General features: G+C 46.9%; 1 protein-coding gene across 3 annotated transcripts in view; it reads left to right on the top strand.

Annotated features, from left to right (window-relative positions):
- Window positions 1-756: 756 nt before the first annotated feature.
- The window catches only part of PCYT1A (phosphate cytidylyltransferase 1A, choline), a 41,452-nt gene continuing 16,342 nt past the window's right edge, over window positions 757-25,866 (top strand). Inside the window, exons 1-5 of one of the 3 annotated variants that reach the window (XM_081862781.1) lie at window positions 757-924; window positions 2,894-3,027; window positions 3,242-3,311; window positions 4,031-4,094; window positions 22,243-22,395. In XM_081862781.1, coding sequence (XP_081718907.1) covers window positions 800-924; window positions 2,894-3,027; window positions 3,242-3,311; window positions 4,031-4,094; window positions 22,243-22,395 — 546 coding nt within the window. In that variant the 5' untranslated portion in view covers window positions 757-799. Of the gene's footprint in view, window positions 925-2,893; window positions 3,028-3,241; window positions 3,312-4,030; window positions 4,095-7,569; window positions 7,911-10,769; window positions 10,860-22,242; window positions 22,396-25,866 lie in introns of those variants that run through there. The other 2 variants (XM_081862779.1, XM_081862780.1) reach the window with 2 other exon arrangements.

Here is a 25,866-nt window from a genome sequence, read left to right as displayed (position 1 = left end):
GTGGCCTATGGGCCACATCAAAACACGTTGCCGCATTTCCCTATTTCGACCATAGCGGGGAAGGCGGGGCCGGGGCAGAGACGGGAATAGTTCCAATTTAAAACAGGAAGTCGCATGGCTCTGCATTTTCTTATTTCTATGACGCAAAAGTCAGAGGAGTCTTCCGTCAGAGAGATGCCGAAGTGTCTCGTCGCGGCACTTCTCTGCTCCCATAATAAAACCAGAGCCCTGGTTTCGGCACAGAGGTGGCTAAAAGTCCTTCGCCCTCCCTTTCGCCATGGGTTTTTAAAAGACGTTCCACTCCAGGCGCTGCTCTGCCGCTGTCTAGCTCTGTGGTGCCGGAAGCGGAAGTGGCGTGACGGTAGAGCTGACCGTATCTGTGCGGCGCCAGGAGCGGAAATAGGCCGTTGTCGAGACTTCTCTAGGAATTTATTTCGCTCTCTGCTGCTCCGAAAAGGGAAATCCGCTAAGAGCCCTCTAGGAATTTCTTTGGAGCTCTGCGGCGCCAGAAGCGGAAATGGGCCGTCGTCGAGACCTCTCTAGGAATTCCTTTGGATCTTCGCTGCGCCAGAAGCGGAAATGGGCCGTCGTCGTGACCTCTCTAGGACTTTATTGGACCTTTGCTGCATCGAAAACGGAAATGCGTCAACATCCCTCTAGGAATTTCTTTGGAGCTCTGCGGCGCCAGAAGCGGAAAGGGGCCGTCGTCGAGACCTCTCTAGGAATTCCTTTCCGCCGGAAGCGGAAATGGGCCGTCGTCAAGGCGACGCGCGCCGGCTTCTCCCCGGCGGGAGCTGCCATGGAGGAGTCTCCGGCGCAGTCCCCGTCGTCTCCGCGGGAGGCGACTCCGCGGCGCAGTCCCCGGCCCCACAGCGTTTCGGGCCCGGCCCGCACCTACAGCCTGCGGCCCGCCTTCCAGCACAAGTCAGTGGCCGGGAGGGGGAGGGGCCGGCAAAAACAAGACAGACAAGCCCCTCCCCCCCCCTAGGGCGCGAGGGGCCCCTGAAGCGCTCCTGCCCTGCAGGGAGATCAAGGCGGCAAGGCGGGGCTCGCAGGGTCCAGCGACATCGGGATCCCACCAGGTTCTGCCTCCCGCTTTGGAGGCCGACCCGCGTCACTCTTCTAGGGGATACAACCCCCCCTCGATCCCTTTACAGTGGTACCTCGGGTTACAGACGCTTCAGGTTACAGACGCTTCAGGTTACAGACGCTTCAGGTTACAGACGCTTCAGGTTACAGACGCTTCAGGTTACCAAACTCCGCGAACCCAGAAATAGTACCTCGGGTTAAGAACTTTGCTTCAGGATGAGAACAGAAATTGCGCGGCGGCAGCGGGAGGCCCCATTAGCTAAAGTGGTGCTTCAGGTTAAGAACAGTTTCAGGTTAAGAACGGACCTCCAGAACGAATTAAGTACTTAACCCGAAGTACCACTGTACAGTCGTCCCTTGTTTCTCAAACGCCTTGGTACACAAACAACTTGGAACCCAAACGCTGCAAACATAGAAGGAAGTGTGCGAACATTTTTCAGAAGCCAAACGTGCTCCGATTTGAGTGTTAACCGGAGGTCTTTCTGGTTTTGCTATGTATTTTGCATTTTGTACGGATACGGGTGGCGCTGTGGGTTAAACCACTGAGCCCAGGACTTGCTGATCAGAAGGTCGGCGGTTCGAATCCCCGCGACGGGGTGAGCTCCCATTGCTCAGTCCCTGCTCCTGCCAACCAAGCAGTTTGAAAGCACGTCAAAGTGCAAGTAGATTAATAGGTACCACTCTGGCGGGAAGGTGAACAGGGTTTCTGTGCGCTGCTCTGGTCCGCCAGAGGCGGCTTAGTCATGCTGGCCACATGACCCGGAAGCTGTACGCCGGCTCCCTCGGCCAATAAAGCAAGATGAGCACCGCAACCCCAGAGTCGGCCACGACTGGACCTAATGGTCAGGGGTCCCTTTACCTTTACCTTGCTTTTTTTTTTGCGGCTTTTTTGTTTTGTTTTTGTTACTGTGTAGCTCAGCTACTGATTGATTGATTGTGCGACTGCAGTACATTGTTTTTTGCTTTCATTTTTTTTTTATCAGTGGTCTCGCTCAACTGTAAAATTCATGTTAAATGGTTGTTTTAGGGGTTGTTTTTAATGGTCTGGAACGGATTAATCCATTTTGCATTACTTTCTATGGGAAAGTGCACCTTGCTATTGGAATTGACTTCCGGAACGGATTAAGTTTGAGAACCAAGGTACCACTGTATTTTCAAGAACTTTCAGATCCTTTCTTATGTTGACTTGAAGCTGGCATACATTTAGTTCCCATTCACTGAACTACTGAGCATCAGCACATATCCTGCATCCTAAGCCTTCCAGCCATGACCTGATACCGTATTTTTTGCTCTATAAGACTCACTTTTTCCCTCCTAAAAAGGAAGGGGAAATGTGTGTGCGTCTTATGGAGCGAATGCAAGCTGCGCAGCTATCCCAGAAGCCAGAACAGCAAGAGGGACCACTGCTTTCGCTGCGCAGCGATCCCTCTTGCTGTTCTGTCCTCTGGGATTCAGAATATTATTTTTTTTTTTTTTCCTTCTCCAAAAATTGGGTGCGTCTTATGGTTTGGTGTATCTTATAGAGCGAAAAATATGGTAGTTGTTTTCCCATGTGCTGGGTGTCTGTTCATTTGTTGTATAGGAATGCCATCAGTCAAGGCCCTTCTTCACACCTGTATTCTCAAGTGGTACAGCTCCTGAAGGCTTAAACCATATGAAGATGTAAACTCAGTGTGAATCATCCTCTCAAAGATGTATGCCTTGGGAGTTGTCCCGAATCAGACATCCCCGACTCCAGTTACTTGTTATACTGGTGGAGAGGAGATATAACTGTAAGCACTGTTACGCCATTCTTTCCTATTAGATTCCGCCCTTCTACGGTGAAAGATTGTATCCATGAGGTGTTAAAGGAGGAGCTGGCCAGTGTGCAGTACAACCCTGAAGAGATCCCACAGCTCACCAAATCCTTATCAGAGACAATCCTGGAAAAGCTAAAAGGTAAGAGCATGTGCTAAGAGTAATTGTCTTTTTCTTCCTATATCTTCCTGCCCAACTCACCCACCCTTTCTCTCTCTTGGGCACACACACACACACACACACACACACCCTTGCTGATGTTCTTCCATCTGGCCAAACATATGGTGTGACAATATACAGCTGTGAAATCTTTCAATTTTCCCCAATCCTTTTTCTTCCCCATCTTTCTTTCTAGAGAAAGGTTTTCACCGGTATAAAATGGTGGTGCAAGTGGTGATCGGAGAACAGAGAGGCGAAGGAGTTAAGTAAGTTAGGCTTCCCTCCCTTCCCACCAAATCATTCACATTTCCTAATATTTTGCACTGTGGGTTGTTGTTGTTTTTTATGTGTGTGTGTATGCCTTTGTAAATTGTGAAATCTGAGGGTTCATATTTATCCCAAGCATTCTACAATTGACAAATTTACACAGTTCCTCTGGGGACTTAATGTATTCTGACTTGCACAGCACACCTCCAACATTCAGAGCAAATTAAACACTCCCCCTTCCTTCACTTCACCTGGAGGGTTTCCATGCCTGTTCTCACTTTTTTGGTCTCCAGATGGTTCTTCTGGGTTTCACCAGCACATATTTGGAGGCATTGGGTTGCCTGCAGAACAGCTTCCACCCACACAACTGAACTTTCCCTCTCCTCCCCCTGCATGCCCCCCAAATCTATTCTGAGGGATCCCTGCAACCCTCCAGAGTAAATTTTGTAGCCATGCAATGGGGAGGAGAGAGAAGAGAAGTTCTATTGCAGAAGCAAATTTGTTCTGCAAGCCCAATGACCTCATTGTGTTCAACCAAATTGTGCTCTTCTTGCTTGGGATCAACCTTCTATCCCTGTTGGTGCCCCCCCCGGGGGGGGGATGAATTTGGGGGAGCATTTTCAACATATCAAGGGAATTAACAGTCTCGAAATGCGGCTGATTGTCACCAACTGATGTTTTTCTTTGTCAATGGACGGTTCCTGATTTGTTTCTTCAGCATGGCTGCACGGTGCTTCTGGGATTCAGACACAGACAACTACGCTCAGGATATTTTCATGAATGTAAGTGATTTTCTGCTTTTGCCATGCATCACCCATTGAAGGCTGCTTAAAAACCGCGTGTCCTGATGTTCTCATGTGTAAAACCTACAAAAATTGCAGAAGAAAATTTCCATCATGCTTGTAACTGCACCAGATTCCCAAAGTCGTGAATTTGTTTGCCTCTGAGGTCGTTTTCGCTCACGGAGGTGTTCTCCTTGTCATTTCTGCAGGACACCCTCTTTTGTGTGGTGGTTGCCTTTGGCTGTTTCTTCTACTGACGCTGGTGAAAAGTTCAAAGAAGATCACTGTTTCAAATATATTTTTGAGGATGGGCATTCCTGTTTACAAAATACATTTTCTATTTGATTCTTTTATGATGGATTTCTGCTGCTGCTTTGTACATAGCTAGAGTTTTCTGCACAAGCCCCACTGAAAAAAAACAAGATACTTCTCTTACACAGCTCCTGTTCCTTTCAACAAGGTTTGTACTGGAGAATTTCCTGGCAACTTCAGCCCTATATTTACTTGCAACATTTTCTCTGCGATTGGTGGCTAATGAGACCCATCTGGTTACAACCATTACAAACAATTGAAATTTCTGGTTGCAGATTCATTGAGTCTGCTGCGAATGCTAAACTCGTGCTGCATCCCAGTCTATTTGAATGAATATGTTAAAATCTCACTGAGAATTGTATAAATGCACTCTATAATTTTACTGTGGAATTCTGCTCCTAAATTTGTCCTGAAAATCCTTATCTTTTTACAACTTCTATTTACATTCTCATTCCACACCTTCGCTTCTTCCACAAGGAACAAATTTTAAGAAACACCATCTTCTCTAGGTCAGGCTTCCTCAGATTTTGTTGGTAGTTTTCCTAAGTGTTTGGCTCAGCACACTTGTAGGAGAAGGCTATGGCAGACCAACACTGCTACCTACCTGTAAGGAGAAGGCTATTTATGACATTTGTCATGATTGTCTCTGCAAAGTACACGTAAATAATATTTAGAACTGGGGCTGTCACTTGAATTATGAAATCTTAATCTATTAATTTATTGAATCTGCAGATAGGTGTAATATGTATTAGTACATACACACACAATTGTGAAGCAAGCTGTGCTGCAGACACCATTCTGGTGAGAGAAAAGGAAGGCGCCTCATAAGCTGGAGCCAGTGTGGTTAGTGGTTAAGAGCGGTGGATTCGTAATCTGGTGAACTGGGTTCGCTTCCCCGCTCCTCCACATGCAGCTGCTGGGTGACCTTGGGCTAGTCACACTTCTCTGAAGTCTCTCAGCCTCACTCACCTCACAGAGTGTTTGTTGTGGGGGAGGAAGGGAAAGGAGAATGTTAGCTGCTTTGAGACTCCTTCGGGTAGTGATAAAGTGGGATATCAAATCCAAACTCCTCCTCCTCTTCTAGCTTTGGTTTTAGATTGAAAACAATGCTACTTCTCCTTAATCTGCTGCCTGGTTGAGGCCCGTTTTGTCATTAAATCAGAAGGTTATATAATTAAGACTGAAATCCTATGAGAACCTCAGAGGTTTCCTCGGAGTAAGCCATGTTGAACTCTGTGAGACTTACATCTGAGTAGACACTCATAGGAGTGCACTGTAAATTCTGTAGCTAGCCCAACTTGGAAACTACATGATACTTTTTATGCACCCAAAGAGCTTTGTATGCATGCTTAGCAGCCCTTACAACACCACTGTTAGGTAGGCTTGTCTACTTTATTGACACCTTTCTAACAGCAGCGCGGTCTCCAGACATCTGTAAGTGCTGATCTCTATGCAGGACAAAAAAGGCATAGCAGCAGGGCAGACCACTTATCCCTGGTCAGGTGGCAACTCTTCTGTAACGTAGTCCAGGATCAAGGGGACTGAGAGGTAACACAGGTCATCTTGGTGTGTGGTTAATGTCAGCTTTGAACCAGGGAATGCCCAGCGTCCATGCTTAGCCATCCTCTGTTGGGAGTTGTTGGGCTGATGGGAGTTGTAGTAGGAAACCACCTGCGGGGCACCCAGTTGGGGAAGGATGCCAGACGGTCACGCGCCTCTTTACAGGCATTGATCTGTCAGGAGCTCATGGTGGCGTATGTGGTCCTGCTGCCTCACCTTATCCTCACAAAAACCTTAAGAGGTCAGTTAGATCGAAAGTTGGTGATTGCTCCAAGGCCACCAGCTCAGTGCTTCATAGCAGAAGGTGTTTAAACCCGGGTCTCTCTGTTCCCAAGTCCCACACACGACTCTGCATCATCTGTCTCCTTTTGCATATTTTTACCCTGCCTTTTGCACAACGGCTCCTCCCCAGCTTGCAGTAAACACATACAACTAAGAACAAAATAAGACAATAAAAGCAGCAGGGGGCAGCATAAAGCTAGCCGGAAAAGCATGACCAGGAACAGATCTCTTCTATTCATTGGAAAGAGAGGTTTCTTGCGAAGAGAATGTCTCCATGTGACAGCTAGCAGGAATCCTGCACCCTTAAGAGCAGGCCAGCATAAGAGGCCATCCATTTCAGCTCCCTGAAGCATGATACATAGCACAAATGGAAGTGAGACGCACTTAAAAATCCCTAATATATCAAAAGATCTGCCCAGGGCGGTGCTGAAACTACTCGATTTGCAGGGTTCATTTGGTCCTCAGTAACTGACAAGGCAAGAGGCGTGTTATGTCATCTTTGGATAAAGTCCTTCTAGAGAAACGACGATCTCGCGGTATCAACAGTTAAGAATTTATCTTGGCTGCTTTTGTGTACGAAGTGGCGGATCGTGCATTTAATACACATGTGATCAGAAGATGCAGCTGCCCCTTCTGAGATTTAACTCCTAGAGACTGTTCAGAGGGAGATGCAGCCTGAAGAACGACCATTTTCAGCCAACAGAATTTGCCTTTTGAAACCACAAAAAAAAACCTTTTAAAAATCCCATGTTCCAACAGAAAGAACAATTTAACAGGCCAATCCCCGTTCAATAGGAGCAGTTGGCGTGTATCCCAGGGCCATACTTTCGAGTCGAGATTCCACCTGGTTCTTTAATGCCTGGTTTGTACTTGAAAATATTTTTAAAAGATGCTTATACTGTGTCAGACCTCCGGACCAAGGCTACAAGTCTGCAGAATCGTTCGCAGCCTTGCAAGCTTCTGTTATTTTAATCGAAAGACGGCAAGGACTGAGCCTAGGATGTGTGCAAGGGAATCCCCTTTCACAACAACCCACCCCACTTTTTGTCACCATTTCCTTTTTTAAAAAAAACAAAGAAAAGTCTATTTCTCAGGGGTTTGCTTCATATATGCAGAGCTGCTCCCTAGGACCTGTGCAATGGGCCTCCAGCCCAGTAGGGGGGAGGTAGCCAAGCGCCCTGGAGCAGCTACTTCTGCAGCTCACTCCTGTGTAGCAGGAAATGTCTTCCTCCACAAGTGAGCAATGTCACCCCCTTGTGGTCTGCAAAGGGGGTGCAGCGCCAGGAAGTGGGAGGCCGCAGCATGCTTGGCCCCTCCTCCCTCTTCCTCTGCCCTGTTCCCCTCCGGTTGCTCTTCTGCAGCGTGGGGCCCCCCTTCCACCCTCCGGCCATGGCGGACAAGCCACTCAAGCACAGCAAGAAATCCAAGCGGTGCCTGCTGTGCGAGGCGCCCTTCTCTGGGGCGGCCGAGGGGGACCTGTGCCCCAGGTGCTCCCTGACCCCCCTGGCCCCCCTGCACACGGCAGAGCCCGGCATGGACAGCCAGTGGCGAGACACCAGGGCCCCTTCCCCTGCGGGCAGCTGCGGCTCCGGGGACGACACGCAGGGCCAGGAGCAAGAGGAGGACAAGCAGGAGTCAGGACAGCAGCTTCTGGCCGAGTGGGTAAGTCCCAAGTCTCTCTTGTTTTACTCTGCTTCTGTTTTAATTTAATTTCTATTTTTGTTTTTCGAGACCTCCAGTCTCAGCCGCGTTGGAGCGGCTTATTAAGAAGGGGGTTGTCTCTGAACATGTACAGAGCGCCATTACCTCTGCCCAGAAATGTGGCAAGAAATGGGGAGACTCGTGGATTTCATTAAGAGCCCACCCCTTGAATCAGACCCTCCAAGTGCCCCCATTTCCCAAGGGCAGTTCCGGATTTACAGCAGCCATCCCGGTTTCTGATCTGATCCCGGAATGTCCCGCTTTTCCTTAGGACTGCCCTATTTTCTTCTGAGAAATGTTGGAGGGTATGGAGTTATACAACCCCCAAGCCAAGGAGATAAGTAACTACAACTTTAGAAGGCACCGGAAGGCAGCAGGAATTTTAAAATGTTTTATTTTGTTTTTATATATGTTGGAAGCTGCCCAGAGTGGCCGGGGCAACCTGGTCAGATAGGCAGGGGAATAATAATAATAATAATAATAATAATAATAATAATAATGGAATTTCATCAGAGAAAGTTGTCGGGTATGATAAATCATTGGCGATTCACCCATTGCAAGCATGTCCTAAGTCTTAGGCCTGGATTCTATTGAAAAAGCATTCAGGCTCTGCAGGATCCAAATCTCCCTTTTCCCAGGATGGTTGTGAACCGCCTGAGATCTACAAATAAAGGGCAGAATTCAGTAATAATTTTCATACATTAGCTGGCGCTCTTTGGTGGAGCTGTTTTGCTGAATCAATTTAGTCCCGTTTGCCAAAGGGCCATAGCTCTCCGGTGGAGCCCATGGTGCATGTGAAAGGTCCCAGGCTCAGGTCCTTGTCCCCACCAATTGAAAATGATCCCTGTAAGCAGGTAGTGGAGGACATCTCTCTACCTGAAGCCCTGAAAGAATTCTGGGCACTGTAGTTTCTGGAAGGCTACTGGGCATGGTAACTTTGGAAGGGGTAAACTACAGAGCCCAGATTTCTCTGAGGGGGAAAGTGTGCTTCAAATGTGCTTTAAGCGTAGAGTGTGTACACAGCCAAAGAGACAGTGCCTTCAGGCTTGAAAACTTAAACGACAAGAGTGATATAAGGGAAGCAGAGGACAGGAAAAAGGTAGAGAAATCAAGGCTAAAACCCATTCTGAGAACCCATTCCCCTAAAAAGTAAGGGGAAATGTGTGTGCGTCTTATGGAGCGAATGCAGGCTGCGCAGCTATCCCAGAAGCCAGAACAGCAAGAGGGATTGCTGCTTTCACTGCGCAGCGATCCCTCTTGCTGTTCTGGCTTCTGAGATTCAGAATTATTTTTTTTCTTGTTTTCCTCCTCCAAAAACTAGGTGCGTCTTGGGTCTGGTGCGTCTTATAGAGCGAAAAATACGGGTACAAATTAAGAAGACACTTCCTCAATTTTTCCTTCCATCAGAAATTAACCAGATGTCCCTTGGCAAATTTACTTAAAATGTATAGCCCGCCACGCCTCTGGTATTCAGAGGAGGTAGCATTAGATTTAAAAACTACATCCACATGACTGCAAAGTGGAAACTGAACAATGCTATGCATTGTTAGCATTACACAATGAAAGATCACTACAGTACTGTATTGTAATAACAACTCACTGATATCTTAATATTATGCAGTTAGGCTCAAGCGCATGGCTTTTAACCACAGTGGCACAATGCAATATTTGTTTTAGGAGAATGTTTAATTATGCACTGCTGTGCTGCTATGGTTTCGAAAAGCTAGGCAACAGCAGCATATTACTGTAGGACTCCGTAATGCAAAGTATTGCCAGCATCCGCGAAATCCTCACATGAAGGGCGGTATAGAAATTTAATAAATAAATGAATGAATGAATGAAAAGGGTGCCCAGAAGGGTCTCATCACACAACCACAGAGGTAAAACTACAGGCCCAGAATTATTTGAGGTGGGGGGGGGAGGAATGTGCTTTAAAGGCATGTGTGTACCCAGCCCTAAAATATGAGAGAATGGGACGGGGGCTGAATGCTAAGACTAAGCTTTGGGCCTGGTGGCAAGGTTTATTTGCAGCACCTACAACATCCTTTTATTAATAATAATATCATTATTATTTATTGACTTTGTTAGTCACCTTTTATCTTGCCTAAGGCAGCCCAAAGTGGCTTATGAGCACGTGTATGCCTACAGATCACAGAGTCGGAAGGGACCCTGAGGGTCATCTAGCCCAACCCGTTAGGGGCACGGGAGGAATCTTTTTGCCCAATGCTGAACTCGAACCCACGACCCTCGGATTAAGAGTCCTGTGCTCTGCTGACTGGGCTATCAAGGCAAAACATGGCGGGGAGGGAGGGAAAACAGGCCGAAGCCCCCGCCAAGCACAAGGCCACGAAAGGTCTGTCGCTCTTCATCTCAAGAGTCGTGGGTTCGAGACCTGCGTTGGGCAAAATATGGCGGAGGTGGGGTTGGACTAGACCAGGTACCCGCAAACATAGCTGTCAACTTTTCCCTTTTCTTGTGAGGAATCCTATTCGGAATAAGGGAATCTCCCTTTTAAAAAGGGAAACGTTGACAGATATGGCTATGCCCCCAAACTCAGCCCTCCAGATGTTTTGGGACTACAACTCCCATCATCCCTAGCTAACAGGACCAGTGGTCAGGGGTGATGGGAATTCCAGCCCCAAAACAGCTGAAGGGCCGAGTTTGGGGGTGCCTGGACTAGATGACCCCCGGGGGTCCCCTCCGACTCTATCATGCTACGTTATGGTTCTATTTTTCCCATTCCCGGAACCTTCCGCGTCTGGGTGGCGGTTTCCGGGGGGAGCAGAAAAGAGAACGGACCGTTTCGGCCGGTCCGTTGCCGGGAGGGTCCGGCCGGAAACACTTCCGGCTCGGCCCCGTTGGCGCTTTGCGAAGGGGAGCCGGAGAGCGGAGACCGAGGGAGGCAGGCGGGTAGGTCGGGGCCGCGCCGGTGGGGGCCGGGGGTCATGGTATGGGGAGGGGGCTTGTGTGAGTGCCTGGCCCGGGCGAGGCCCCCCTGACTCCCTCCTGGAGGGGAAAAGGGGGGCCCTAAATCTCTTTCCCCCCATAGAGAGGGGGGTCTCCCCTGCCTGGTGATGCCTCTCGCCTGAAAGGGAAGGCGGTGGGGCTGGTTGTGGGCGGGGGAAGTAATTTCGTTGTCCCCGAGGGGGGGCAGTGACAATAAAAATATATTATTATTATTATTATTATTATTATTATTATTATTATTATTATTAAATACAGGAGGGGAGGGGGGCGTTGCTGGGTTTTCTTGGGGGGTGCGATCCCACCCACCCCCCAAAAAAATCTGGTGCTGGAGTGACTTCAGAGCAACCCATCGCAATCTCTCGCAGCCCTAAATAGGGTTGCCAAATTTAGGAGAGAGAGAGAGAGAGGACGCTATGACGGCCCTTCAAAGGAAATAAAGGCAGTTTATTTAACCCCTGAAGAAGAGGACGTGTCTTGGATAAAGAGGACACACGGCAGCCCCCAGCAGGAGGGTCCCTCTGGGGCTTGTGGCACATGCATGTGCGCCCATGCGGATTTATAAATCTGTCTGCGTTTAGCTGCCCAGAGCTTCAGTGCATGGCATTTTGCCATGTATTGTGTTTTTGATTGTATTGTGTTTTTAATATTCGGTTGGGAGCCGTCCAGAGTGGCTGGGGAAACCCAGCCAGATGGGTGGGGTATAAATAATAAATTATTATTATTATTATTATTATTTGACACACCCTTTTAAGCACAAGCGTTTGGAGAGGACCCGAGAGACAGGTCAAAGCTGTATCGACGTGGCATTTTGCATTGAAACACAGGGCAGTCCTGTATGTAAAGGATCAGCAGATGCAAGCGTCTGGTTGTAAGCATTGGCGTTGACAGGGCTTGGGACAGGGTTGCGATACACCTTGGAGGGGTTGAGGAGGTGCTGCTCTGCACCTTGGTGGGGACCACGACCATTATGGGAAAGTGACCCCAGGGGTCTGTGTGGGAAGGGGAGGAGGGCTAGGCAATTAGTCCTGCTTTAAGAGAATCTTCTACAAATATTGGGGGGGGGGGTGTAGGCAGGAGTGTGTTTTTTAAAAAAGGAATACAGACGGAATGGGAATTTTGTATGTATTTCTTTCTTAAACCTATTAGGCTTTTGTCACTAGGCCTCCCAGCGACTTACATTAAATAAAAATATATGCACATAGATAATACCATAGAAAAAGGTGGGGTGATATATAATATTTCCGGATTCCCTCAGAAGGGGATGGACTCTCCTTCATTTGAGGTTTTTAAATTGGATGGACATCAAGTGAGGATTCTTCAGCTGTGATTCCTGCATTTCAGGGGGTTGGACTAGATGGACTAGATGAGTCTCTTCCAGCTCTACATTTCTATGATTCTATGGTAACAGGCAACATATGTAAAAACAAAAGCCCAATGAACAGTAATAAGCAATGCTAGCCATTAGAAATGGGTATTGTGTTTGCTCAGCTTGAAGCAATGCCTTGGGGTGTCGGGGAGAGACTTATTGGAAATGCAAAAAGCTGATGGTGTTGTTTGGTGGTTAGGGGGATTCCCCCTCTCCCCAAGGAACAGCGTATTCAGCTCTGCCATGTAAATACTTACAGATTTGGTATGTATCAGTGTCACGGTTTGACATTGAAGGTTTGACAGGCATTTAGGATGAGCTGTGTGAAGTGCTTTTTGAAGGAAGGTAGTCACTGTTCAACAGGGACGCAGGTGGCACTGTGGGTAAAACCTCAGCGCCTAGGACTTGCCGATCGTATGGTCCGCGGTTCGAATCCCCACGGTGGGGTGAGCTCCCGTCATTCGGTTCCAGCTCCTGCCCACCTAGCAGTTCGAAAGCACCCCCAAGTGCAAGTAGATAAATAGGTACCGCTTTATAGCGGGAAGGTAAACGGCGTTTCCATGCGCTGCGCTGGTGCTGGCTCGCCAGAGCAGCTTCGTCACACTGGCCACGAAACCTGGAAGTGTCTTTGGACAGCGCTGGCTCCCAGCCTCTCAAGCGAGATGAGCACGCAACCCCAGAGTCGGACACGACTGGCCCGTACGGGCAGGAGTACCTTTACCTTTAGCCACTGTTCAGACTGTGAACTGCATGAGATGCTTCTTAGGTGCAGTGACTGTAGGGAGGAGGCAGCAGGATTGCAGCAGTCCCAAAAAGTTCATATCTACATCTCTATCGTGCTGCCACAATAGTAGTCCTTGTCCAAGATCTATTTTGCTGTTCTAAGTGTGGGGTTTTTTCTGCCTTGGGCTTTCTTTGCAATTTTCTCAAATTAGTTTTGTGGGGAGACCGCGGTATAATTTAGATCTTGCAGCACTTATATCGACATCTTTGTGCTTCTATATCCATTGCCTTTATGAGAGCCAAACCTCTGAGGTAGCAAGAAATGATGACAAAAGGTTCTGTGGCAATAAATTTTAATGATATATTATGGCATTAGCTTTTGGGGATCAGAGTCGCCTTTATCAGATGTGTGAAGTGATAACTTCAATGGGCAAGTGAATATACTCTTGGGTTGAGAGAGAATGCATTACAGGCCAAGGCCAAAAGGCAAAGAAAATGCAAGATGGAATGGTCTGTGTGTCACATGGAAAGTCTGTGGGAGAGCGGGTTAGATATCATATGCCAGGCATGTCCAACAGGTCGATCGCAGGGTGTTCCTGGTCCACCCTCTTCCCACTGCCCACACTGTCTGCTTCCAGTGTTTATTTCTTGCAAAACAGCTGCAGAATAGTTCATTGTGTGCTCGCCTGCTAAGTTGCTTTGCATGTTTTCCTTTGGATAATTCTTACCGCCTGCCACTATAATGCATAAAGCATTAGCCTACACTTTTCCATTTCACCACCGCACAATCATAGAGGTAAATCTCTATGGACACAATTTTCTCTTCAGTCCCTTGAACTGTTTCTGAAACAGCTTGTGGGAGGAAGGCATGTAGAGACGGAAGCAGTTCAGCAAGTGAAGGACAAAGGCTACTGCTGTCTCTCCTCTCCCCACCCATCTGAGTTGTTCTGGAAACTACAGAGAGAACTTTCACCAGATAAGCAGTGGCTCGATGACAACCACTTTGTGACTAAGAGGCTTGAACCCTTCTATCCTTAGTTGCAAAATCCATTCCTGAGCCCAGGATCTCAGAACTAAAGTGTCTGTCTCTCATGACTCACTGTGCTGGGTCAAAGCAGTGGTGACCTTGCAAGGCAAAGCGAGTCAGTGCCTCAGAAAAAGAAAGCAACACATTCCTCTAAACTGAGTATTCACATTGGTCTGCAACAGCAAAAAGTGGACATCCTGAGAAGAGAGAGTAACCCAGATCCAAGTTTTTATTTTATTTTTCTTTGTTGGACTATGCTGGCCTTAGGAACTGCCATTGGAGCATTCCAGCCCTATAATTATAGTAGCCTTGCAAATAATTTTATAGGGGGTGATCACACATACATCCCTACTTACACCCCAGCGGTTATGTAGTTCACCTTTCTGTTTTTCTTCCATCTTTAAAGGGCTGCACCATATGTGCAACTTGGGCAATTACACGATGGCAGTTGCAACCTGTTCCAGATGAGTAGTGCATTTAGTATCTTAAGTCTCATCAGGTTCTCCTCTGGATAAAAAAAACCAACCCAGAAGGGCGGTGACATGAGTTTCAAATGCAAATATATCCCCAAACTTCAAAAGATGTGATCACAGCATAAGGTTTACATTATCAAGCACAAATCACAGCTGCAAGGAGATTATTTTTGGAGACGAGTGACCTAAAATGAATGAGCATTCCCTTTAGACCTCAAAACCTGATTGTCCTATAATTGCATGGCTGCAGTTGATGAATGCTCCAATTGTTTTAATTGTGACATGGATATTGTGCTGCTTGCCAGAGAATATAGCCACGCTTGGACAACTGCCAACAAAGTATAAGGGTGCGGAGCTCGTGGTGGTCAGAACGACCTGAATTAAAAGCCTGGTTGCTTCTTTGTCTTGACTGTCCTGAAATACTTCCTGGTGTTGCAGAGGGAAGGTTTAGTTTGCTTTTGCTGTGGTTTTTGTGTTAAATAGAACACAAAGGATGGCAAAGACCTGCAGGATGGCAGAGACATGCAGAAACCAGTTTGGAGAATCTTGCCCATTAACCATAAGATGAACATACAGTGGTGCCCCGCAAGACGAATGCCTTGCAAGACAAAAAACTCACTAGACGAAAGGGTTTTCCGTTTTTCGAGGTGCTTCGCAAGACGAATTTCCCTATGGGCTTGCTTCGCAAGACGAAAACGTCTTGCGGATTTGCTTCCTTTTTCATAAAACCGTTAATACCCTGGCAATCCGCACTCCACAAGACGAAAAAAATCGCAAGACGAAGCGACTCGTGGAACAAATTAATTTCGTCTTGCGAGGCACCACTGTAAATGAATAGGTTCTTCACCTACATCAGCGAAGGAGAACCTGCAGCCCTGCAGATGCTGTTGAACTCTTGTTATCACCCATCCCTGCCAGCATGACTACCAGTCAGGGAAAATGAGAGATTATCATAGCCCTTGATAGCCTTATTCCCCATGAATTTGTCTAATCCTTTTTTAAAGCCAAGGCGGAGGTCATCGCTGCTTTTTCGTATCCATATCTATAAGACCGTTCTAGATGGAAGCCTCGTGTTTATTTATTTCATTTTTGAATCGTTCCACATAAAATATCCCAGAGGGATTTAACAATAAAAACAAGTTCAAGTCCAGCATATATATAGGCTGGGATGAAAATCTCCACTTAAAAGACTTAATGGAAAAGGAAGGTCTTCAATATAATAGAGACAGGGCTTCTCTGATATGTGAGACATGGGAAGGGCTGGAGACTTTAAGGCATTCTAAACATTTGTTTATTGGGAGAGGTGCTGACATTGAGTAAGGACTTTCTTCGGTGTGATGATGTATAAAAATGTTGCTATATTATTTGTCTTTACTTGCCTTAACTATATCCAGTTCCAGGCATTTATTGGAAAAAGAAATAATCTATCTTGCCTTGGGAATTTCTCCAGCGAACAGCTGGCGGAATGCAAGATTTGGGTGTGGATTTGCTCAGCAGGCGTGTGAGTCAGCGAAAGAGGCATTACAGTATTGGCAGCAAATCATCGTGCCTGGCACTGCTCGGGTGAGCTGATAACTTAGAAATGCAGAACTATCCTGTCTCAGTCTCAGCACTGGAACTGGAACTGGAAGCTCTGTAGGGTATGCAGATTTTGGGGTTTGACTCTCCTACCTCTGCAATTAGGTCTTTGGATAAAGCTCACTTCTGCCCCCATGAAACCTCCCTCCAGGCAGCTGTCTGTAGGCATTTCCCAGAGGGTCTTCTTTATCCTTCACCTCCTACTGATAAGTAACGAGATTTTTCCACCAGGCTCCCTCTGCTTCCCTTATCTGAACCAGATCCTTTCCAACCTACCGTATTTTTCGCTCTATAAGACGCACCAGACCACAAGACGCACCTAGTTTTTGGAGGAGGAGAACAAGAAAAAAAAATATTCTGAATCTCAGAAGCCAGAACAGCAAGAGGGATCGCTGCGCAGTGAAAGCAGCAATCCCTCTTGCTGTTCTGGCTTCTGGGATAGTTGTGCAGCCTGCATTCGCTCCATAAGACGCACACACATTTCCCCTTACTTTTTAGGAGGGAAAAAGTGAGTCTTACAGAGCAAAAAATACGGTACTTTGCGTGGAAAGGTGAGCTATTTCCTCATTCCATTGCTTTGTTGATACTTTGCCCAGAATGCTGGATTATCAGGCATTGTTAACAGCGTGCAATTTTTTCCTGGGTGTCAAAACCCACTCTCAGTGCAAAGACCAGCAAACTTTCACTCACTTTGAAAGTTTTGAAACCTGCAGCAAGCATTCTTTAGCAATACAAGAAAACATTCCTTTGATTCAAGACCTGTGAAAGGTCTGCACGGGTTCCGCTTTTCAGTCTGGAACCAGTTTCTGCCTCTGTCTTTCAAACCTTCCGTTTCCCTCTGTTCCAAGGTGTGCAAAGCTCTGCTCTTTTCCAGATATGTTGGGCTTCACTCCAGAAGCATGGACAAAGCCCATGGGTTCCATCTTGTCTATGTACTCTTGCATCCCACTTGGTATGAAATGTTGGCGCTCTGTGGTGTACATTGGCTGCCAGCAGCTCTCCAGGGTTTCAGGTAGGAGTCTCTCCCCGCCCCCCAGGCAGTGTTAGAAACACATATACTGTATATAAGCTATGTAGGTGCCAAATGGCTCCTCAAACCAAGGTTACAGTCACCAAAATGGAATTTCTAGTTGGCATTTTTGGGCAAGACGGCTCTAAAGTTTTATTTTTCAAATGATGAACCTACTGTGAATCATTCTCAGTTAAACATCTGGCTAGCTCAGATGATAACCTTGAGGTAAGTTAAGAGCTCTGAGAACTTAAAGAAGAAAAGTCACTTTATCTCGGGACAGTCCATATCATGGGTAGGCAAACTAAGGCCTGGGGCCAGATCTGGCCCAATCGCCTTCTCAATCCAGCCCGCGGATGGTCCGGGAATCAGCATGTTTTTACATGAGTAGAATGTGTCCTTTTATTTAAAATGCATCTCTGGGTTATTTGTGGGGCCTGCCTGGTGTTTTTACATGAATAGAATGTGTGCTTTTATTTAAAATGCATCTCTGGGTTATTTGTGGGGCATAGGAATTTGTTCATTTCTCCCCCAAAAATGTAGTCCGGCCCCCCACAAGGTCTGAGGGACAGTGGACCGGCCCCCTGCTGAAAAAGTTTGCTCACCCCTGTTCCATATATATATATTGGCCTATTCCGACCTCTTTTACTTAATGGCTCCTCCTCCTCCTCAGGCTGCACAGAAAAAGCATTTTGGTTCCAGAAATCCATTCTGATTGTGCAGATAAAATACAACTTTTAGAATTCTACAGGGTGGGGCATTAGTGTGTGAAAACAGTCAAGATCCAATGATCCCCAGGCAAACACCTCCAAAAAGTGGAGATGTCGGGCGCTATCCTGGTGCCCAGGCATCATCACTTGGTTGCAAGTAGCCAAGTAGCAGATGCTCTACCACCGAGCTATGGTCCAGTGAGGAGTGTGGCCAGTTCTGGTGACCAGGCAGAGAGAGCCTGAGGTTCCCTGATCCCTGTCTCATAAAGTGAGGAATGCAGGGGGTGGTTGTGTCACAGTCCCATACACAGCACCGTAAACATGAGATCCAGCAAAAAGAAGTTGGCATGGGTGTGAACCGGTTCCCAAGTGGTTAATGTACTGGCAAAACAAGTTAAGTGGTATACATTAAACACCTTAAAGAGAGCTGGGATGGGCCAAGGCAGAGCGAAATGAGCCAGGCTTGTCGTTCCTGTGTTCTTGTATTTAGCCTCACAAAAAGCCCTGTGTGCTGGTTTTACGAGAGACCCATTTTGGGAATATTCTAAAGACGTTTCCTCTGTAAGTTAAAGAGAAAGCGGTCAAAATTTAGCAGTGCCTCAAAGGTCAGGGCGAAACCTTCTATACAAATATTCTGCTGTTGAATTGGTGTGGTTTAGTATTCAGATTTGCACCACTGTTTAGGAAATAAATATTTGAAGACATATAATTTGAATAATTTGAAGACATATTATTGCTTGTTAGCTGCCCTGAGCCCAGCCTTGGCTGGGGAGGGCAGGGTATAAATAAAAATTATTATTATTATTATTATTATTATTATTATTATTATTATTATTATTATGGAAAACTCGATTTAAATCAGTTAATTGGCCTTTTTTCCACTGCTGACTTAAATAGTCAGCATGACTGTTGATATTATATTGCTTGGAGTTAAATCAATATTGAGCTACTGTTGAAAACAGGATGCTGGACTTAGAGGGGCAATCTGGTTCTGCAAAAGATTCTTGGGTCCATTCTTCTTATGACTGAGGTTGGGTTGGTGGCACTGCCAATTTTTGCAGTCGGGGGGTTAACACCTCTTCTGGGTTTTTGACTGAAGCTGAACTCTGATTATCAGGATGCAGCGTGTCTTGACTGATACTGGTCTGGTTCAGACGTAACACTAAGCCACTGTTTTTTAAGTTATGGTTTATTAAATCATGACTTAGCATTACGTGTGAACTCTGCCCAGCAGCTCAACTATGGTTTGTTTATTGCCAACATACCATGATCTGAAGCTATGATTTATTGCTGGCTTGTTTTGTTTTAACCTGCAGGTCCTTGACCTTGGTTTGTTCATCCACCCCACGCAAGCCATTGTTTGATCCTGGCATAACCCATTGTTAATTCATGGTTTGTTGCATTATTTGATGTTAACCAGGTGTCAGGGAACTGACATCAGAACGAGAGGTGGAGGCAAGGCTCCACAGCGATGCAGGAGAGGGGACCAGCAGGGGGGAAGGAATTCAGCGTAACACTGATTTAGATTCAGCGTAACACTGATTTAGATTCAGTGTATCTGAAGAAGTGTATCTTCAGATTCAGTGTATCTGAAGAAGTGTGCATGCACACGAAAGCTCATACCAAGAACTGACTTAGTTGGTCTTTAAGGTGCTACTGGAAGGAATTTGTTTTGTTTTGACTATGGCAGACCAACACGGCTACCTATCTGTAAGCGTAACACTGAATTAGGGAAGGGGAAGGGAGGGAAATGGAGGATTCGGAGAGAGGTCTCCAAGACCCTTCACCCGAGACTAGTGGGGAGAGCGCGGACACGCCTCTGCCTTCCCCTTACTTGCGCAGACGAGTTCCGCGCAGGGAGAGTAGGAGGAGACTTGGCGTCAAACAGCTCTTATGCTGGAAGAGGTTCAAGAAACGCCCACTGACGGATTCTGCAAGTGACTAACCGGCCACAGAGTGTGAGCTGTCAGCCAAAGCATGGTTGGCCAGGCAATCTAACCAAAACGGAAGGCAACTTACGAACAAGTAACCCCTTACAACCATTACACCAGGCTATTGTAAGTTATGCATAGTAATGAATGCAGGATTCAAATGCCCTTAGGCAATAGGGTCACAGGGCTATTAGCCTTTCCTATCTAAAACAATGGTGTGCCTGCAGTTGTTTCTGGTTTTGCCTCTTCCCAACAGCTCACTGCAGAACTTTTGCACAAAATGAGACATTTAATGAGCTGCTCGTGGTTATACGGGGCAGGGAAATTTCTGCCAACAGAATCCAGAAGGAGGAAATGGTTGCCTCTCCTCATTTTGGAAGTACTGTTGGGAAACTGAACTAATAGCTTCCAATAGCCCTCTCCTCTGTGTGTTTGTCTAATCCTTTTTTAAAGCCATCCAATTTGGTGGCCGTCACAGCCCCCTCTGGAAGCAAGTTCCCTAGTCTGACTATGCACTGCATAATGAAGTACAGTGGTACCTTGGTTCTCGAACTTAATCTGTTCCGAGAGTCGTTTCGACTCCTGAAACCTTTCAAAAACCAAGGCGCAGCTTCTGATTGGCTGCAGGAGCTTCCTGAACTCAAACAGAAGCCATGGAAGCCGCGTCGGACGTTCGGCTTCTGAAAAAGGTTCGCAAACTCCGTACTTCGGAGTTTGCGGCGTTTGGGAGCCAATTTGTTGGGCAGCTAAGCAATTCGGGAACCAAGGTACCACTGTACTTTCTTTTACCTCTCCTAAATCTTTCAACAACTACCGTATTTTGCGCCCCATAGGACGCACCGGCCCATAGGACGCACCTAGTTTTTTGGGGGGGAAATAAAGAAAAAAATTATTATTTCCCCCCCAGGTGCGGGGCTGGAAGAACCAGGTTGGGGAACAGCGGGAAGGGGCGCTCCGCCTCCCCGCTGTCCCCCGAGCTTGTGGGGCTGGCGATGGGGAGAAGTGTGCTGAGCCCGGGACTGCAGGCAGCTCTGCGCAGCCACTGGGAGCCGGGCAGAACTTCGCGCCCCGCTCCCGGTGGCTGTGCAGAGCTGCACTGAGCCCGGGACTGCAAGCAGCTCTGCGCAACCCTCGGAGCCAGTCTCCCGAGGGTTGCGCAGAGCTTCCTGAAGCCTGCATTAGCCCCATAGGACGCACACACATTTCCCCTTCATTTTTGGAGGGGAAAATGTGCGTCCTATAGGGCGAAAAATACGGTAATCTTCCAACTTCTATTATTTATTTATTTTTTAAAAAACACCAATTTTCATTGGTTTTTAAACAAATACAATAACCATTAAACACTTATCCAGCAGTATAGCTAATGGTGTTCGTTTGATCCATTGTCTCTGGGCATACGTTTACACATTCAACATTCAAACAGGTTACTTAGCATAACCTCTCCACTGAGACTATTAAGTGGTTGGTGTAAGAAGGTCTTGATTTTAGCCATTCACATGGTTCAAGAAAGGGGTCCACGTTTCTTGGAAGCTGCCTCTATCCGTTATGCCTTTAATTGCCCTCTTGTGTCTGGTGAGACACTCAGACATTGCTGCGTCCCAGATACTATTTCCCCATAACTTGAGGGGCATTTCAGTCTGGTTCTTCCATTGCTGGTAAAGGTAAAGGTAAAGGTACCCCTGCCCGTACGGGCCAGTCGTGTCCGACTCTGGGGTTGCGTGCTCATCTCGCCCTAGAGGCCGGGAGCCGGCGCCGTCCGAAGACACTTCCGGGTCACGTGGCCAGCGTGACGAAGCTGCAGCTGGCGAGCCAGCACCAGCGCCGCACACGGAAACGCCATTACCTTCCCGCTATAAAGCGGTCCCTATTTATCTACTTGCACTTAAGAGTGCTTTCGAACTGCTAGGTGGGCAGGAGCTGGGACCGCTGAGCTACCGCCAATCGTGCTGCGGTCAGTGAGAAGCCTGCTAATTCACTGTGGTCCCAATGTTCCTATGTAGAATAGAGTCTGTGGAAGCACCCAGGGAATCCTGCAACTGCAGAGGAAGCTGAAAAGGTTGTGCCATGTCGCTGGGACCTTTGGAAGAGACAGGTCCTTGGCTCATTTTGGTTAAGGTCTCTGCTTTGTGTTCTCTCCCCCCCCCCCAACAGCTCAATCTTTTGCCCACTGCTTTTAACCGAGTGCTAAAAGAAGCCCTGCCACTGAGTTCTTTCTCTCTCTGTTCTTGCATTCCTGCTGGGTCATGGGAGAAAGACCTTCCTGGCTGCCAGCTGGTTTTTACTGCCCTCTTGTCACTACGGCAGATAAGAGGCAGCTCAGAGGAGGAATCAAAACATTCCCACCTTGACCTTCTTCCACTGAAAGCCTGCTGGCTGTTGGCAGCTCAGACGATCTGCTCCTCTGATCAACCCACAACACACAGAGTCCTTTTCTGGCTGGTGGTTTCCCCCCACCCTTCTTCTTTTTTATATATTTTTTAAAACAACCACGCCTCATTCGCTCCCGCAGGTCTTTCCAGCCGAGCTGCCGGACGCAATTCACGGGATGGAACCCCAGGGCTCAGCCAGGCTGAATTCCAGGAAAAGGAGAAAAGAAGGGGTGGGCCCCAACGGGGCGGCCGAAGCGGATGGCATCCCCTCCAAAATGCCACGGAACTGCTTGGTAAGTAAAAGAAAAATGGGAAATTTTGGCAGGAAGTTTCTGCTTAATGTTTAACTTAATGACGCATGCTGAGCTCCAGCCCTTTCGGAGCCAAAAGCAGCCCTCCTCAGCTATCTTAACACTTACCAAGGATAGATTTTAAAGAAGAGATAAAAAAAAATTAAAAAAATTAAGCAATATCAGAGTTGTGGGCATTGCTGTTTTGCTTCCTGCTTCTTTTAGCAGCCAGGGCTATGGATTGCACATTGTGCCAAAGTGATTCAAGGTGAAGGTAAAGGGACCTCTGACCATTAGGTCCAGTCGAGGACGACTGGGGTTGCGGCGCTCATCTCGCTTTATTGGCCGAGGGAGTCGGCGTACAGCTTCCGGGTCATGTGGCCAGCATGACTAAGCTGCTCCTGGCGAACCAGAGCAGCGCATGGAAACGCCGTTTACCTTCCCGCCGGAGCAGTACCTATTTATCTACTTGCACTTTGACGTGCTTTTGAACTGCTAGGTTGGCAGGAGCTGGGACTAAGCAACAGGAGCTCACCCCGTCACAGGGATTAGAACCGCCGACCATCTGATTGGCAAGCCCGAGGCTCTGTGGTTTAGACCACAGCGCCACCCACATCCACTAGCAAGGTCTAGTGATTCTAGACCTTGCTTAATGTGCATAATGTCGCGTTTGCCAATCCACTGCCCTCCAGATGCTTTTAACCGCAACTCCCGTCAGCCCCAGCTTTCACGGTCACACTCACACCAGCCTAAGCATGATATGTCCCTGCTGGCAAGGGCTGATAGGAGTTGTAGTCCAAAACATCAAGATGGCACCAGGTTGGCAAAGGCTGCTATAACGTGATGGCTCCCTACTGTCCCTTCTCAAGAGAAGAATCCCTTATTCTAGCAATTATTCTCTCTAGCTGTCATCTCAGATTAGGACTTCTCAGCTGATTCACCCGGTCACCTTCCTCCCTCATATCGGATTGCAGCGCTTTGCCCTTCTCGGTTGTCTCTCCCCTGCTCACTGGCTGTGCCTCTGACCCAAACTGGAAAACATGGCTGAGAAGTGGTTGTAGAGCTGGAATCTCTCCAAGTGGACTGGTCCAGCCCCACAGGCAGAATCATTCTCCCCCCCCCCCAAAAAAAATGTTAATTGGTTTTCACAACATTATAAACAAACCAACACATAAGACAAACAAACATAAATCATAGCCTCATTGAAAATTACACTTATTAACATTGTTAAGTGACTTCCTCGCTTCCCCTTGGTTGAATTTCATTGCATATTCTTTTAACGGTTTTCCAAATCACAGTTCTTATAAAATTTAACTTAAACATTAACATCCTTATACAGATAGGTAGCCGTGTTGGTCTGCCATGGTCAAAACAAAATAAAAAAATTCCTTCCAGTAGCACCTTAAGGACCAACTGAGTTAGTTCTAGGTATGAGCTTTCGTGTGCATGCACACTTCTTCAGATACACTGAAACAGAAGTCACCGGACCTTTCCGGTCACTATATAGAAAGGTCCGGTGACTTCTGTTTCAGTGTATCTGAAGAAGTGTGCATGCACACGAAAGCTCATACCTAGAACTAACTCAGTTGGTCCTTAAGGTGCTACTGGAAGGAATTTTTTTATTTTGTATTAACATCCTTAAATCTTCACATTATGAAATTAAACATATTAATTCATCACTTAACAAAAATAAAATCCTGAGCCAATTAAGTATCTGCAAGCTGTTTTCAGTTAATTTAACTTAACATATTTAACTAAGTAATCATTAAATTTAATCCACTCTTCCTGATACTACTCCTCCTTCTGGTCGCGGACTCTTCCGGTTAGGTCGGCTAGCTCCGAAAAATCCATCTTCTTCATCTGCCATTCTTCTATCGTTGGTAATTCTTGGGTTTTCCACTTTTGAGCTAACAAAATACGAGCAGCAGTTGTGGCATACAGAAATAATTTAACATCTTTCTTGGGCAACTCCAAACCTGTTATTCCAAGAAGAAAGGCCTCTGATTTCTTTATAAATGTATATTTCAACATTTTTCTCAGTTCATTATAAATCTTGTTCCAGAAGTCTTTCACCTTGGGAAAGGTCCACCACATATGATAAAAAGTTCCTTCCTTTTCTTTACATTTCCAACATAGATTGTCACAGTTATGATATATCTTTGCTAATTTTACAGGAGTCAAATACAATCTGTACATCATTTTCATTATATTTTCCTTTAACACAGTAGATGCGGTGAACTTGACCCCTTTCTTCCACAATCTTTCCCAGGCAGCATCGTTCTTAACAACTAAGTACTGCAACGAAAGGTTGCATTTCATCCCCGGCCCCCAACAGGATGTGTTGCTGTTCCTGAATGTCAGCCTGCTAGCCATGGCTTTAGAGAAGGGGTAGAGGTAACCAAAATAGGGCGGCGGCGGTGGCAGCAGCAACTGCCAGAGAGTGAAACCCAACTGCAGGGCTGTTGTGTTGCAATTGGGCAAGGAAGGGGGGGTGAGAGGCTCTCTTGAGCATCTTTCCCCCATGCTTTCTCCACAGACATCTCCTCCCTTGAGATGCAATAAGCTGTGAGGCGTTTGAATGAGTCACTTCACTCTCGGCCTCTCAGATTCCCCATTTTCTTTTCCAGCTTAACAATCAAGATTCCATGGCTCCTGGGACCAGTGAGCCTGCTCAGCCCCATTTTAGAGATATAATAATAATAATAATAATAATAATAATAATAATAATAATAATAATTTTTATTTATACCCCGCCCTCCCCAGCCAAGGCTGGGCTCAGGGCGGCTAACATGCATTAATAAAAACAAGTTGAATGAATACAACTTAAAAACAAGATTAAAATGCAACAATTAAAATATTGAAAAGGCCAGGTGGAACAACTCTGTCTTACAGGCCCTGCGGAAAGAAATCAGATCCTGCAGGGCCCTGGTCTCATGAGGCAGAGCGTTACACCAGGCCGGGGCCAGTGTTGAAAAGACCCTGGCTCTGGTTGAAGCCAGTCTAACTTCCTCAGGGCCCAGGACCACTAGGGTGTTGCTATTTATGGACCTTGAGGCTCTCCGTGGGGCATACCGGGAGAGGCGGCCCCCGTAGGTACGAGGGTCCTAGGCCGTGACTTCTGTACACTTGGAGGTCCCCACCCCCAACACACACACACAAAGAAAAATACGTGATTCCTCCCATCTTCTCTCTCATTGGCTCCATTTTTTTACAGCATGGGGGCACTGAAGGATGATAAACACAGCGCCAGAGAGAGGCCCTTGCAGTGGGTTTTGAGGAGGAATTTGTAGAGAAAATTCATATCAAGCTTATATGCCTACAGCTCCTTAGTGTTTTTTTTTATCATGATTCCAGCTCTGAATGCCAGGTCAAGAAAGGGGTAGCAGCGGAGAATGGAGAGAGAGAGAGAGAGAAAAGAGACGAAAGAGGTTCCTTTGTTTGTTCCAGAAAAAGAAGTAATAAGACAACAGTGGT

Source organism: Podarcis erhardii, assembly GCF_964252035.2.
Source record: "Podarcis erhardii genome assembly, chromosome: 5".
NCBI lineage: Eukaryota > Metazoa > Chordata > Lepidosauria > Squamata > Lacertidae > Podarcis > Podarcis erhardii.
Note: the sequence above shows the minus strand (reverse complement) of the source record. Positions and strands in the feature narration are given on the sequence as shown.